General features: G+C 38.7%; 1 protein-coding gene across 4 annotated transcripts in view; it reads right to left on the reverse strand.

Moving 5' to 3' along the window:
• The window catches only part of LOC119775962 (SRC kinase signaling inhibitor 1-like), a 141,795-nt gene extending 125,555 nt beyond the window's left edge, over window positions 1-16,240 (reverse strand). Inside the window, exon 1 of one of the 4 annotated variants that reach the window (XM_038274135.1) lies at window positions 16,079-16,160. In XM_038274135.1, the coding sequence (XP_038130063.1) occupies window positions 16,079-16,160 (82 nt within the window). Of the gene's footprint in view, window positions 1-16,078 lie in introns of all 4 variants that reach the window. The other 3 variants (XM_038274136.1, XM_038274134.1, XM_038274137.1) reach the window with 3 other exon arrangements.
• Between the last annotated feature and the right edge of the window lie 1,299 nt (window positions 16,241-17,539).

Genomic DNA, 17,539 nt, shown 5'->3' on the forward strand with positions numbered 1-17,539 from the left:
ATCAGCTAGAATTCTGACCGTCAAAGACCTGTTAGTCTGCCTTCATAATGTCCATCTCCACTCCATTTATTATCCTAAATTAGATGCACCTGTTTGAGGTCATTAGCTGCATAAAGACAACTGTCCACCCCATACAATCAGTAAGAAGCCAACTACTAACATGGCCAAGACCAAAGAGATGTCCAAAGACACTAGGGCAGGGGTGCTCAAGTCCAGTCCTCAAGGGCTACCCTCGTATAACTTTTAGAGGCATCTCTTCTCTAACACACCTGAATCGAAAAGCTCAATCCCCTCATTTAGCCCAGCAGAGGCATGGTGACGAGCTAATTATTTGATTCAGGTGTGTTAAACATGGGGTGGTTAAAAAAGTTGCAGGATAGTAGCTCTTGAGGACTGCACTTGAGCACCCCTGCACTAGAGAATACTAGAGGGTTAGGGGAAATTGCCAAGCAGCTTGGTGAAAAAAGTTCCACTGTTGGAGCAATCATTATAAAATGGAAGAACTAAACATTACTGTCAATCTCCCTCGGACTGGGGCTCCATGCAAGATAGGCTCTCTGTGATCCTAAAAAAAGGTGAGAAATCAGCCCAGAACTACACGGGAGTAACTGGTAAATAACCTGAAAAGAGCTAGGACCACCATTTCCAAGGTTACTTTGAGACATCAGGGTTTGAAATCAAGTATGGCACAGAACGTTCCTTTACTTAAACAAGCACATGTCAAGGCCCATCTTAAATTGGCCAATGACCATTTGGATGATCCAGAGGAATCATGAGAAAAAGTCATATGGTCAAAGGAGACCAAAATAGAGCTTTTTGGTCAGAATTCCACTAAACATGTTTGGAGGAATTAGAATGTGTCAAGAGACCCATATCGTAGGACCCAGGATACAAGGCGAGACAGAGAGTGGGATGATTCAAAGCCTTTTTTTAAATAATTAAGCATTACATTAGTAATCTCAGCAATAATGATCATGCCCTGATAGCTGGGAATGAGCTGTATATCAAGCAGCAGGAGCAGGTGGATAAGATGAGTTACAATTGGTAACCGGGCAGAGTTATGCAGGTGAGGGAAAAGAGCAATTAGGCCAGCTATCAGAGTCATGATCATGACAGAATGATGCAAACCATCCCAGAGAACACTATCCCTACAGTGAAGCATGGGGGTGGTTGCATCATACTTTGGGGTGGGGGGGGGTTCTTCACATGGGACAGGGTGACTGCACTGCAATAACGAGAGGATGACCAGGTGCATGTATTGCAAGATGATTTGGGGGAACAACCTACTTCCCTCAGTTAGACCATTGAAGATGGGTCGAGGCTGGGTCTTCCAACGTGACAATGACCTGAAGCACACAGTCAGGATAACCAAGGAGTGCGTCTGGAAGAAGCATATCACGGTTCCGGTGTGGCCTAGCCAGTCTCCAGAACTAAATCCAATAGAAAATCTTTGGAGGGAGCTCAAACTCTGCGTTTCTCAGCGACAGCTCAGGAACCTGACTGAGCTAGAGGAGATCTGTGTGGAGGAGTGGGAAGATAAAATATTTTGGCTATAATATAAAACATATAAAAAAAAAAAAAAATCCCCTTTGCAATTCAATAATATATTCCATTCTACCAAGTAAATTGAGTCTCACTCCAGTAAAAAGTCCCCAGACAGCTTCAAGATGCCAGAGGTCTCAGAGTGTTGGAAGCTTTGTAATGACAGATGAGAAGGGGATAAGTGAGGAAAATTGTGTTTGATTGCAACAGATATAACTGCTGCAATATTTAACATCAATATAACCATCACATAATTTCTAATATCATGCAGCCCTGCAGACAAGTAAGTGGTTCTTCTCAGGTAATTTATCTCACACATCCTGCAGGTGTGAGGTAATAAAATCTGCATTTTTATGCAATGCAGATAAATGCATCAGAAAATTCAATGAGAGCACAGCATCGGAAGAAATGACTGAAACTGGTTATGGGGGATAAAGAAAAAAATAACCAACTTTGGTGAAAAACTACAATCTTTGAGACTCAATTCATTCCTAAAATAAACCTGCTGATCATTAAATTTCATCACATCATTATAAGAAAAAAAATATCCTTTTTACTTCAACTCTAGGGCTTCCTGTTGCTTTTTCTGTCACATTAAGGATGAGAAAAATGTTAAGATAAAAATCAGGCCAGTACAAGAAAAGCCTCTAAGATTGAGAAACCATGGAGGAAAACAAAATGTAGCTGTAGCAGCGGAAAATGACCCCCCTTCCCTGACAATTTCAGGGAACCTTTAAAAGACCAAAGTCAAACAGAAAAGGACTGCAATCAAGAAAAATTCTCTAAAAAAAATGAATTCATCTGAAACATGTATAGTGTACTAAAAAAAAAAAAAATAATAATAATTACCAACAGGGAAGTCCAAAATAATTTGAAACTCAACATCCATCACAAACAAAACATCTGTATGATCTCACAGAGCAAACTCAAACAGCTTATAAAGGTTTTTAATTTCACAGAGCAAATAAAACGCAGAGCCATCTTTAATAAAAGCACTGCTCACTGTTTTCTACACTCTAAACCCAAGAATCTGAAAGACAGAGGAAAATGGCTGAGTCTACATAAAATGTGTGGGTTTTTTAATTTAAAGTCAAATTGTAACAGCTACTGATTTTAGTATTAAACTGTATGGATGTTGTTTGCTAATGTGAAAAGCTCTAACATCTAGGTTGGTCCACAAACACTAAAACAATATTTGCCCTTTATTACTTCATGAAACTAAATTACTCCAGCTGGAACAAATAAATCAGGGTTCTTGGTTAGTCAGTTTATTTCACTTTTATTTTTTCTGCATTTAATGAAATTTCTTAGGCACCAAATACAAGATAAATCTTAGGATGTCTCAACTGATGAAAGCAAATAACTTAAAAAGATACAAGTTACTCAAGGATTGGGAGCTAAAAAACAAACAGAATATGAAATCTTCCTCTACACCTTTAAGTAATGAAAACAAATATCTACTGTTGTTACATGCTTGTCCAGTGAATCCTGCAAAGCCATTAGCTTGGTTTTCATTTGATGAAAATTCTAATTCTAAGGGAACTTTTAAAAGTTCAAAAAAAAAAGGAAATGCAAATTTGCAGTTTTTCCATTTGGTTTGAAGTGAAGTAAACAAGAGCTGTAGTAAACAGGAGGTAGAGGCTGAAGTCTAGCACTGACCACAGATCAGTAATGGAGTAAAATGTTATTGAATGTGTTGCGATCAGGGAAGATAGTTCCTACTTTAACATTTTAGTAATGGTGATGCTGCCTCTATAACAGGAAAATCCAGGAAGTGCCGACATCAGAAACAGCTGATAAGTCATGCGAGTAAAAGTTCTCTCCGTCTTGTTTCCGTGTCCCATTTTGTACGTCATCCTTTTTCACCGAAACACCTCAAGTGAGCGTAAAAACTTCTTTGCAAACTTTAGGGAGTTGATTCAAATTTTCCTGTTTCGAGAAAGCTTATCTAATGATATACTTCAAAAAGCTCATTAGAAAAAGCTGATGGAAACACACCTATTGACTCAAAGCCATCGGTCGGGTTTTAAACAGTTTGACTGTACAGTATGATCTAATGAAATACTTCAAAAAGCTCATTAGAAAAAGCTGATGGAAACACACCTTTGACTCAAAACCATCGGTCGGGTTTTGACCAGTTTGACTGTTGAGATGACATGTCTGATTTTAGTCAGAGGGGCCGGCCAGTGTACGGCAGCCCCGCTTCTGTCAGTGAGCCCCAGGGCAGCTGTGGCTACAATGTAGCTTGCCACCATCAGTGTGTGAGTGTGTGCGTGAATGGGTGAATTAATGTAGTGTCAAGCGCTTTGGTCAAGTCTCCTGACTTGAATAAAGGCGCTATATAAGTACATGCCATTTACCATTTTGAATTGTTGCTATATAAATAAACTGAGTTGAACCACGTGGATTTTCTTATATCATCACTGACTGGAAACTTGACTCTAGACCTCAAACATATAACTAAAGGACATAGATATTCAAATCAAATTAAAATATGAATTTGTTTTGCTTAACAAATAATTTGAACCAGCTAAACAACGGTATTTTGTTTCCTTTTTCCAAGTTAAGACGTCTCTTCTTCTCTTGTTTAACAAAAGGATGCAATAGTGGCAGGCTGAGTCTGGGACACAGCTTCATGTAGTAAAGCTTCCAAGTCTTCTCATCTCCCCAGTCTAGAATGGGCTTTGCTTTGTGATAACTACACTCCCCTTTAAAAAAAACAGCTTCTTTAATTATCACATTTTGTCGATCACAAACTGCTGCAAAGTGAGCAGTTTTCTCTCTAACTGTGTATGCCTTGGCGTTTTCATATCAAAACCCTTCTTATATTCTAATCATCTGACTCTCTTAGGTTTGTATTTGCTGTGAGACATCAGAATTAAAAGAATTACCAGCTTAAGAATACATCATAGTGAGTGTGTGATAAAACCTAAGGGCTGCTTTAATTGCCTTTTCATCCATGTTATGAGTTTTATTTTTGGTTTTTCAGGTTGCAAAACAAACTGAATGAACTTATATAGTACCTAATTAGGTCCGAGAACATTTTAGCACTTTCACACTGCATTAGGTCATTCACATACACAGGCAGTCACACGCTGATGGTGGGAGGCTAGACTGTAACCACAGATGCACTAGGGCAGACTGATCGAAGGAATGTTGCCATAAATGGTGCCACAAAGAGCACTCTGACCACCAATAACAGGTAGGCAAAGGAAAAGTGTTTTACCAAAGGACACAGTGACTGGGATTTTTAAGATGACTTCATGCAATAAAGGTATTGTTTTATGCTCCATTCTAAAATAAATAAAGATATTACAGATGAAGCCCGTAGATGTTTTTGTCATGTGTGCAGCAAATTGTTCTCGGATTGGGCAGACAGCAATCAATCCATCTCGGTGGGGCTGGTGCCTATCTACAGCTATCTACGGGTGAGAGGTGGGGTACACCCTGGACAGGTCGCCAGTCTGTCCTAAGGCAACACAGAGACACACGAAGACACACTTCCATACACACTACTGTACCATGCACATACACACAGTCACACCTAAGTTGCGTTCCATTAGAGGGAGGAAGGCAGTGATAGGCATGATAGGATTATTTTTCTTCTTCTGTGCACCTCATACATCTTCTTCAGGACACATATGACTTACAAAATGTTTGTAATGTGAATTTTGCAAAATATGGGATGTTTAAGCTTAAAACTGTCCAGACCAACCTTGGCCTATTTATTTTTTTTTTTCCCATACACTCTAATAATGCCAGAGGGAAATTACTTCTCTACATTTAACCCATCCCCTTGGGGAGCAGTGTGGGGTTAAGGGTCTTGCTCAGGGAGCCAGAGTGACAGTCTGTGGAAGTGGGGGATTGAACTCACAACCTCAGGATTCAAAGCCCTATGCCCTAACCACTAGACTGCCAGTCCCTCCTTAAGATTTTAACCACAGATTTGTTTTACTTTTACCAGAAATACTTCACCCTACCTACAGAATTTACGGCTGAAAATGGTTTGGAAGCCGTTTCTAAGGCTGTGAGATTTAAGCAGGCCAAAAAAAACAGTGTCATTATACATGAAGGAAGAGAAATTGACACCGCTGGAAACCTTCCTAGGAGTATTCAGCCAAAAAAAATTATTTTAAGAATGCATCACCCACAGCAAGAGGTCAAAACGGAACCCTAAAACAATGCCGGACATCCTTGTTTTACCTAAAGGTTCTATATCATGCTTTTATTAAGTCTAAGTTACCAACAAGCAAATTTATTATAAAAGGATGTCTTAAACTACATGAGCATTAATTTATATAAAAATATTGCTGTTTTCTTCTAACCCTGAAGAAAATTGTTTGCCTTCAAAGTGAAGCTGCCTCTCCCCGTCTTTGTGCCGCAACATAAATATGATCTAAAGCCACACAAGCAAGTCAGGCACTAAATCAGTAAAAACAAAAAAAACAACAATAACAAACAATAATGAAAGTTTTTGAGTGATCTACTGCAAGACTAGACCTGTAAGTTATTAAATTCCCCCTTTCTTTTATAGCATATTCATCATTTACACTTTCCATACATCTTGTTGCTCCACAGAACACATTTTTTCACGTGGGCCTTTTCATCTTTAAGTTATGGATTATCAAACAAGCCCCTAGTGGCGTGCTATTTGCTTTAATTTGGTCATTATTCCAGTTGAGGAGTTTTAGTTTAGTGTTTGAGGAATAATCAAAGTTGGTGCAAGGGTTTATTACATTACCATATATCTAAGCTGTCATGACAACAACACATGATGTAGGAATAGCCAGTAAATAAAATAAACAAAACAAAACAAACGAGCGCTGGTGTCAAACTGTCCAAATGTTACCGTTGTCCATCAGTCTGTTCGCAGTTTTTAGTAAGATGCAGATCTGGGACGCAACAAGAAGTCGAAAGAAAACTGTTTTTTAACTTTGGGGAGTGTTCCTGGTTGCAAACTACTAAACTAAATTAGGTCCAATTTATTGACTTTAGAAAACTGTCCGTTTTTGGAGATATTTTCACGTTTTAACAAACCGATAAATTATCACTGCTAATTATTTGTAGGTGTTAATGCTTATTCTCTATATTAAAAAAGACTGTGCTTCAGTATAAAGATGGGTCTTCTGTGAAAAGCCTCAAGTAAACAGTTGTGCAGCGATTAATGTCTCAGCTGGCAGCAACCCACTACATCTGAACCAAGGTAGCGAGCTTCTTCTTTAAAGCATGGCCTTTGAGGAATGATCAAACATTATGTGTTAATGCCAGCATTCATTTGGCTCAGACTCTCACAGAATCACACATCTGTCCTAACCTTCAACCCTCTGAGATCCTTTGGTCTGTCCTCAATGTTGTTTCACAGGAGATATGATGTACCAAAGATCAAAAGAATCAAGTAAGTCAAGATGCTAATGAATGCAGGGATATCCTGATCCAATCCCAGGCATCATATTAAGCTCCCAATCCACTGGTTAATAAATTGTTTTAAAGTTCTGGATTAAAACACATATTCCAAATCGTGTACCATCTATGGGTGAGCTGCCAGTCACAATAATCATGATTTAATACGTTTTGTGTCCAAAGCTCCAAGAAATACACCATAAGTAAAAGGTACAAGGTGGCAGAAATCATTTTCGGAAGACCTTATATTAGAATTGAGTTGTACAAATCTACAATGCACTTTTATCACTGCCAAAACAAAAGATGTAATGTTAACAAATGGACATTTTTCAATAAAGCCAATCTATACTGATGGAAATAAGTCATTCAATTTACCTTGATAGGCAGATTTTTGTTTGCAACAAATCCTAGGTAAAAACACATTGACATTTTAGTTGAGCATCTTTATTTAACCCACCATTACATCACAATACTATTTCAAAGCAAAGCATTCAGTCCAATGAGGAGTCCAACCAACTTCCCATCCACCACGCTGGGGTAGACACAGAACAGAGAAGAAAACCACACCCTGTCTTTGATGCATACTCATTGTCTGAGATGTTTGAAGTTTTGTAAACCGGGGGATGAGATCAAGCTAAAATTTAACAAATCAGAATAAGGAAATCAGAAATTATAGAGTGGATTTGAATTGAGATCTATAGAAGAGGTCAACTTTGGCTAGTTTAAATGGTAAATGGCCTGAACTTAGAGCTTATATGTAGTCTGAATAACCCAAAACACCATTTTCAATCATTTACTTACTGAAGGTGGTGAGCCGAATTGTCCCCACCGCTGCACTGGGGCAGAAAGACTGAGTGTCAGCCATACAATTGGTGTCACTGACCACCAACAGCAGGCAAGGCAGGTGAAACGTCTTGACTGAGGACATGACTGACATTGAAGAAGCAGGGACTAAAACTAGAAACCTATGACTTACCAGAGATAACCCTTCAGTTTCTGTTTGCCCTACTTTCTGCAGACAAATAGGGATTTATTTTTTCCTGGACATTAAGTTCAGTACTGACAAAACCTAAACTGTTTGAAAAGACGGTTTCAGTTCATTAATACATGTTTAAAGATAAATGCAGACATAAAATCTCAACACATAAAATCTTTTCTGCTAGGCTCAGTACAAGTCATAAGACACTGTCACGCTTCCAGTCTATTTGTAGGCAACTGGTTTAAAACAGTAATCCTAATCTATCAATTACAAACCTGATGATTTAGGAAAACGGATTTGGGTTTAAGGAGGAGTAAAAAAAATGCACTGAATGTGTTTAAGTCTCTACTTATAGCAGGATCCTAGTGCTTTCTGAGAACTGATAGCTTAAATCAAAGCTATATGAAGGTTGCCCTCTACTGGAAATATTTAATAGTAAGTAATACCTTAACAAGGTAAAAATACAAAATAGAAAAGATCTAAATAAAATAAATAAATAAATGCATAATTTATTCTTTACATAAAATTTTGATTTAGGTTTTTCAACAGTTAAAGTTAATGAATACAAAAGCAAAACGACCTTGAAGTAACCTGAGATGCTATAAAATGAACATTCCCCAGTCCCCTCCCAACACCTCACCTCACAAAGCGATGGCTGAAACACCTATGCAAGGTTTTTCCTTCTGTGTTTGAGAAAAACACACTTTTAAATATCCCAGGAACTTCTTTCACAGAACTACAAACGAATAATAAATAAGACGGCAGATTGCATTGCGCCTGCATGAAAAGAAACCTCCTGCTCCCCAGTTTAACAAACACATCAGACTGAAATGAGAGAATCTGAAAGTTGTAGTCTGAGAAGTTGATTGGCTTGGGGAGACAACGTGCTGGGAAGCTTCAAAACAGCATTCTCTACATGGAACTTCAGACCTGGTTCAAAACAACCTTTTAAGTGAAACTCAGACAAAAGAGAGAAACGCTTTTTCTCAACACAAAGTCAACAGGCTTTCTAGGCTGCAACAAAACCTCGCAATACAGCAGGATTTCAATTGGAAAAAAGCTAAAGTAAAATAAAAATCTATTACTGGATACACCAATCTGGTTCCATGATGTTCAGGCTGAAGAAAGAAAGAAATCTTTGTATTATCTTCCTTCCCTTAAGCACTGTGCATTTTTAAATACTGATGAACTGGGTTTTATCAATTAATTTTTTGTAATAATAAGATCACAATTCCACCCGAAGGATAAGCTACAAGCCTGCTTCTAATATGGTTTTATTGACCCACTGGCCTTTAAAACATCAAAATCCACAGTGGAAAAACTGTAAAGCTAAACAAGTAATTTTTTCTTAAAATAAGTGCATTTTTTTATCATTAAAAATAAGAAGAAACAACTGTATTTTCTTATTTCAAGTGCATATTGTCTAATTATCTTTTTTAAGAGTAAAATATTAATTCAATTGGCAGATCATCTTATTCAACTGCTCAAATTAAGGCTCAATACACTTAATTTAAGCAGTGCTGAATTATTTCTAGATTGTTTTTGCAGTGCACTGAATGTATTTTAGATAAATTATCATTAAACATAAACATTTCATTTTTATGCTGTGAAGATGAAACAAATATCTCCATGCCCTGAGTTCTGATTCACCTACAGTAAGACCTATTTTCAAATGCATTAAAGGGGTAAAATGCTGCATCGATAATTTTCTTTTGCAAGTCAGAGATGTTAATTGCATTCATTAACATTTTATTTCAGCCCCACACAATCCCCCAGCAGCTAGAATACACAGGACTGAAAAAACAGTTCATTTCTTTTTATTAAATATATGAATTATTTATGGATTTTAATGTAAATCATTTATATGAACACCGAAACAATTAAACATGATTGAAATGTTATTAAGTTAAATTAATTGTAGCTCCTTAACATGCAGGTAGAGTGGTCAATCCTGTATCTTAAATATAAACAAGGGAAAACAAACAGAGGATATGTCTGACCCCAGAGTGCATTTGATGCCTTGTTTTCTTATTGGATCAGTGTATTCAGCTGCTCATGCATGGCCCCTCATTTTCATGCCTTACAGATGTGCAGTTCCGGTTATCTTTGAGTACTTTCATGCTTCAGGATACGTGTTTTGAGGGCGGGGGTTTCTTTGTATTTAAAGGTTGAAAGAGCCAACCTAACTCTGCTAAATTGTACAGCATGCAGTACCTCTGCAGAATGTAGCACTTGTGTTTTAAAAAACGTGAAGAGGTAGTATCAGGAAACCTACTATATAAACATTATTGTTTATCATTAAGATTGTGACATTTGTGCCAATTGACCAATATTTTCCTAACTTTGCACAAATCTACAGATGAGGTTCTAACCTAGCACTTCAATTGCTTTTAGACTGACTATTTTCAATATTCTAATTAAAAATTTATCTTTTAGGTCAAATTTATTTGCTCAAACCGTACAATTAACAACATTAAGGATGATTAATTTAAATTACAGAAACCAGATAACAGCATAGTATAAAAAGACTAGGACCTAGCATCTGAATTTTGTGACTGCTGCTGGGATTCTTCACGTCTGAATTGCATTAATGCTTCTAAGAATGTGATGAAAACTTTTTAATTATTTATAGTAAGACATTGTTACTAACATATAGGAGTTTGTAAATGCCCTCGGTGGATGACTGCTCACACTGAGCCTGGTTCTGCTGGAGGTTTCTTTCTGTTAAAAGGGAGTTTTTCCTCTCCAGTGTCGCTACAAGCATGCTTGGTGTGAGGGATTGCCTTCGAGTCAATGAGACGATGCAATCAGCTGGTTTTCCTTAGATAGAAAACTTTGAATCAATTTGACTGTATGATCTGGTTGAGCTCTCTTTGTAAAGTGCCTTGAGAGGACCTGTTATGAATTGGCGCTACATAAATAACCTGAATTGAATTGAATCAATTAATCTTTGAATCCAGCAAAAAGGCTCAAATTAGCAGATCTCTGGCCATCAATGTTCCATAGTATCTGAAAACAGGACGAGCTAAAACTGGAACTGAATTATCATTAAAAATCAAGGTTTCATTCTCATCCCTGCTATATTTACATAAGAAAGGATGAAAAAAAAACTAAAAATACCTAGGAGAGATTTTGGAATATTTAAAAGAAATTACATTTTATGTAAAGAAGCCACTTTTCACTTCAGGTTTTCGTTAGCACATTTTAGTCAATTGATGAATTCTTCTGGATTCAAAAGACCGCCATCTTTGCCTAAAACTAAGGCTTAAAAGGAAAAAAGTATGCCCGAGTTAAAAGGGAACGATGCAAGATCCAGAGATTCAATAAAATAAGCGAAATGTTCCTGTAAGCAGCGTCTCTTGTCATGTTGTGGCAACAATCGTTCCTATAGTAGGACACTGCGTCGTTTCCATTCAGGCTTCCTCCATCTTTCAGTTTATATCCTTCAAGATGTTTGATCAGATTGATGGGGAGAACGACGGCTTCTCTAGTCTCTTGACATATTGTCTGACAAGTCTTTCCTTTTTTTCAGCTCTTCAGTTACTGGAGGTTTGTGAAAGCTTTGTTAACCACCATCTCCTGCTAACCCGGCCCACACTCACTCTCCATGGAAGGTAAGAACACTGCCATCGAGAGCCATGCAGTCACTTGGTGATAAGTTTGAATGATTAAGAAAAGTGGCTGTTTAAACTGCCAGCTTCATACTCAATCCTCTAAGCGGTTTCTAAGCTAAACAGAATGCAGAATGTGACAGCTCTGATGTTGACAATGCTGGATTTTACAACAGATGCATTTTTTAAAAGACATATCGCTCAACGTTTCTGGGAGATAAGACTCTATTCGTTTCCTGACAGATTTGTGCAGCGAGCAAGGAAGGGGAGGAGGGTATCATGTAAATCGATGCTGATTAAAGATAGTGTTTGGCCTCCATTTTAGTCAGCCAGCCCTAAAATCAGCAGCAGCACCGGCTCACACTGCTCATGCATTATAATTAAATTTAATTCACAAAGATACAAGTCTGTTTCTGGAGGATTAAACCACAAGGCTGATAATACCTTGCCCTACGGGGAAGGCATCTTCTGCTTCCATCCGGAAATGCTAATGTTTCTATTATGCTGAATATGCAAGAAACCTCCACATTTTTGGCATTTCTATGTAAAGGCATAATATTTCAGTGAAGCATCCTAAAAGAACAAAAACATTTTAAAAGATCCAGATGCTATTTTAGAACATCAATGAGCAGAAATTATTGAAATCCTATGGTCAATCTTAATCAATAGTGCCACATGGAAAACCCCAATACTTCCTGAAAAATAGAGGATTTTAGACATGGAGAACCTAATTCGCAGAACAAAAATCTGGTCAAAAAGAATAAATTACAAAAAAAGCTCTATATATGCCTGAAAAGAAGACACTGGAAGGACAACAATGAAATCAGAGGCATAGAGTCAACAGAAGAAACCAGCAAAGGACAATAACAGCCAACAAGCTTATAGACAGGAGGGGAGAGAGAGAGATCAGGGTAATTAACAGGCCAAGGTGGTAGAATGAGCTAAATAACAAAGATGGCAGTGAAGACGGAAGAGACTGGGACTGAACAGACCAAGAATATTTAAAATAAAGAACAGAACACAAGATGTATGGAAAATTAAGGATTAAGGTTTTTCAACTATTTCTGTTTGAGATTATGTTGCTTCGTTATAAGAGGACTTTTTTCTCCTTTTCTATACATCAGGAATGTGAGTGGTGGTACTTGAAAAAAAAAAATCTTGGTGAAAAACAAAATAGAAGTGAATATCCCAGCATATCAAATCTACGGTAAAGAAAAACAAAATGTTCCCAAAGTTCAATCCAAGATTCTAGAGGCCCAGTTAACCCGAAGTGAGCGTCAATACATTGACTTCATTTATGCATCCAATATATCAGCTAATCGTTGTCCAACATTTGGAACTGTTTCTTAATTCAAAGAGAAAGTAAAACCTGGTGCAAAGCAGGAACCACCTCTTTCCAGTACATAATCATAATGTTTTCTATTTTTTAAGAAAACTAAGATTGTGTTTTATATAGTTCAGCATCTCTCTGCTTCTATCATGCTGGCTTATAACAAGTCTGAAAATTAAATAACCTCTTTTAAACAATGCAATTTAAAAATCTACCAAATTTTGGGTTTGTGGTGTAGAAAATTAAACATGGTTGCCATCGATGGCTTATTTATAGGAGCTAAATAACTGCATCATCTTTTTAGAGCCAGTATGGCAGAAAGATTGAAGTTTGCAAAGCTGTATCTAAATTAAATTCAAGCATCATTATATGTTGGAAGACTTGAATGCCCTATAGTCCCTTAGTCCACCATTAGCTCCTCTATAAACTCTAGAATTGTATTATTTTTCAGCATTGCTAATATAAATGTAACTGTACAAGAAAGATGGACTCATAGAGATATAAATGATGATGTTCAGTGACTCCATAAAAAAGAACTTGTTGTTGGGATTCTAGTATCAACATTTTCTCTACTCTCAGTTCCATTAAAGTACTTTATCAGGGGATATCTTAATGGAACTGGTGTTCTGAAGTAGCCTAATTTTCAATAACATTATTTTAGTTTCTGGAGCTTTGACTGCAGTAACATGCAGTCACAGACATGTTATATTTAGCTGGGAAAAAAAACAAACTGCAAGTACACTATATTGCCAAAAGTATTTGCTCACCCATCCAAATTATTGGAATCAGGTGTTCCAATCACTTCCATGGCCACAGGTGTATAAATTCAAGCACCTAGGCATGCAGACTGTTTTTACAAACATTTGTGAAAGAATGGGTCGCTCTCAGGAGCTCAGTGAATTCCAGCGTGGAACTGTGATAGGATGCCACCTGTGCAACAAATCCAGTCGTGAAATTTCCTCGCTCCTAAATATTCCACAGTCAACTGTCAGCTGTATTATAAGAAAATGGAAGTGTTTGGGAACGACAGCAACTCAGCCACGAAGTGGTAGGCCACGTAAACTGACGGAGCGGGGTCAGCGGATGCTGAAGCGCATAGTGCGAAGAGGTCGCCAACTTTCTGCAGAGTCAATCACTACAGACCTCCAAACTTCATGTGGCCTTCAGATTAGCTCAAGAACAGTGCGCAGAGAGCTTCATGGAATGGGTTTCCATGGTCGAGCAGCTGCATCCAAGCCATACATCACCAAGTGCAATGCAAAGCGTCGGATGCGGTGGTGTAAAGCACGCCGCCACTGGACTCTAGAGCAGTGGAGACGCGTTCTCTGGAGTGACGAATCGCGCTTCTCCATCTGGCAATCTGATGGACGGGTCTGGGTTTGGCGGTTGCCAGGAGAACGGTACTTGTCTGACTGCATTGTGCCAAGTGTAAAGTTTGGTGGAGGGGGGATTATGGTGTGGGGTTGTTTTTCAGGAGCTGGGCTTGGCCCCTTAGTTCCAGTGAAAGGAACTCTGAATGCTTCAGCATACCAAGACATTTTGGACAATTCCATGCTCCCAACTTTGTGGGAACAGTTTGGAGCTGGCCCCTTCCTCTTCCAACATGACTGTGCACCAGTGCACAAAGCAAGGTCCATAAAGACATGGATGACAGAGTCTGGTGTGGATGAACTTGACTGGCCTGCACAGAGTCCTGACCTCAACCCGATAGAACACCTTTGGGATGAATTAGAGCGGAGACTGAGAGCCAGGCCTTCTCGTCCAACATCAGTGTGCGACCTCACAAATGCGCTTCTGGAAGAATGGTCAAAAATTCCCATAAACACACTCCTAAACCTTGTGGACAGCCTTCCCAGAAGAGTTGAAGCTGTTCTAGCTGCAAAGGGTGGACCGACGTCATATTGAACCCTATGGATTAGGAACGGGATGTCACTTAAGCTCATATGTGAGTCAAGGCAGGTGAGCAAATACTTTTGGCAATATAGTGTATTTGTTAAATACCTTTTTTTGTCCCCTTTATTGTCCTCAAACACAAGATTTTGGTTGTCACTTTGAATTACCAGGTCAAATGTTAATCAATCAACCGGCTAAAGCTTGACCCAGATTGTGTCACCAAGAGGAAGATCATCCCAAACACAGCAGAAAATCCACAACACAGCAGTTTAAAAACAGCAGAACCAAGGTGGTAAAACAATCCCATTCTGTGGTTAGAGAGCGGTTCACAAACAAGCTTAAAATGAAGCATTCATTTAGTGCCGCATCTGTGCAGAGAAATCTGAGGGGAAAAAAACTTCAAAGCAGGAGATCATTTATGCATCTGTTTAACTTTCTATGTGAAATACAATGATTCGCTAGAGCTACTAGTAAAGCAATTTAATGAAGATGTTTTCTTTCCAGATTTTGATTTATTTCTCTGATTCTCCTCAAAAGTGTTCCTGTGTATTTCTAAAGCACAGCAGTAATATTCATCCATCTCTAGCTGCACCAATTTCAGTCTCTTCCTGTCCAACCAACAGCAGAAAATCCATCAATAGCTCTCTTTCACACTAGCCCAGATGTCAGCTCAGGGAGCCAGAACATCAACAGCCTCCTATCCACACAGGCAGTAAACAAGCTCTCTAGACACAACCCACACCACCAGTCACTCCCCCGTCCTAAGATGCTGAGCCCTGCTGATATCTGCTCTAAAATGCATTTCAAAGACACTTCTGTATTTCAAATGGACTGCAGCACTTTAAACTTGACTATGTGGAGTGGAGTAACTCAGCTTTACCTTCATCCAAAGCAAAAAGGGAAGACACAAAGAACTTGCTTCAAGTGTCTGCCCTAATTTTGAGATCCATGCGCTGCAGAGTGCCCTGCTGCAGAATACTACAGAAAAGATTACTAAACTCCACAAAGTCACATTGAAATCACTCTCTGAACCCATGCAAATGTGTCTGTCAAACATAGACAGTGGCATGATAAATAAGAGGAACATGTTTATTAGTTTCCCAGCACATCAAAGACAGGCACTCAAGTCAAATTAGAAATACCTGCAACTACAGAATGGGCGGAGAGAGAGGGGACATGCCTGGAAAGAAGGAATTGCCCTTTCTCCGCCTTGATAAAACTGTTTACAGTCCTTTACCGCACCGTCAGTTTATCTTCTTTTTTTTATTCCATAAAACGCCTAATATTCTGTCCATGCACTCCTCTACTGTTGTTCCTTCTTACTCTGTTTCCTCTCTTGGTCCAGGCTTATCCCTTTCCTCTGAGAGCATCCATATCCCAGCTTCTGGCGCAGCTTTGTCAGCATGTGTGAAGCGCTCGGCAGGACGGGGATGCTCCGTCTGTGATGGGTATGAGAGCACGCTGGAGTGCAGAGGCGCTTTTAACCATGTCTTACCATGGCCACTGAATAAACTCATCTTTTATGGATGCACAGCCCTCCCCACTCCGTATCTCTTAAAGGGCCTGCGCCTCCTCCCTGCTGCCTTTGATCTTGTCCTTACACAGATTGGATTTAACTCTTGTTCTCAAAGGTTTTGTTGGAAGACACACCGAGGTGTATATTTGGCCTTATTATCTGGACTTGTTGCCTTTGCTGCAATTGATTTTTCATGTAGAAAGGATTCAAGATTAGAAAAAAGGATGAAGATGTTTCTCACATACAAATTAGACAATCTATTGATGGTAATAAATGATGAATTCCAACGGGACACCAAAAAAGGTGAAAAGACTTGCAGACTAAGTCGGTCTCAAATGGTATGTCTGCCTGCCTGCTTCAAATAGATGCTGTTAAAAGTAAGTTAAAAGTAATTTCTGCCACGGCAGTAATTTAATCCAGAGTTGAAGGGCATGAATCAATGACACACAGAGGGTTTGTCACCGTGACTGTTCAGGGTCAGAGAAGCTGTATGTTGTCCACACTGGGACACCTAATAATGGGATATACTGGAGAAAATACCAGGAATCACTTGGTCACATAAGAGATTCTAGAAAAATGAGCATGCATAGAAATTATCAAGAGTTTCCAGCCCTTCCTGGAAAATGTTTAAAGCAAATATGCAATCCAGACAGTGTAAAAAGTAAAAGGACAGCTGGAAGGAAAGATGGTTGGTGAAATGGATGGTTGGACAGACAGGAATAAAAAGGAACAAAAGGTCAGATCGAAAAGAAATTAAATGGATTGAAAGAGGAACTGAAGACAAATTCAATGAGAAAAACAAATGGACTTTTTTTATACAAATGTTCACACACTGATAGACAGAATATGGATGGATGGATGGATGGATGGATGGATGGATGGATGGATGGATGGATGGATGGATGGATGGATGGATGGATGGATGGATGGATGGATGGATGGATGGATGGATGGATGGATGGATGGATGGATGGATGGATGGATGGATGGATGGATGGATGGATGAATTACCGATTAATTATAGCAAGTTTGCTGTCTACTAGTGTGCGATTCTAGAAACCAAGGTCCAGACAAAGCGAGCACCCTAACAGAAAGTGATTGAGCAACGAAATACATTCAGAAAAGAAAATAAGACATGAGTTTCACTCTGACAGACAAGAGAAATGGACAGAAAGATGCTCAGTGACCTGCACTGACTCGCTGGTAAATAAAATAAAGAAATAAATTAATGATGGCACTGACTTGGATTTGAGAAGGTGAATGCCTCA

The sequence above is a fragment of the Cyprinodon tularosa genome, unplaced genomic scaffold (genome assembly GCF_016077235.1).
Source record: "Cyprinodon tularosa strain WSP-4 unplaced genomic scaffold, ASM1607723v1 ctg90, whole genome shotgun sequence".
Taxonomy (NCBI): Eukaryota; Metazoa; Chordata; class Actinopteri; order Cyprinodontiformes; family Cyprinodontidae; genus Cyprinodon; species Cyprinodon tularosa.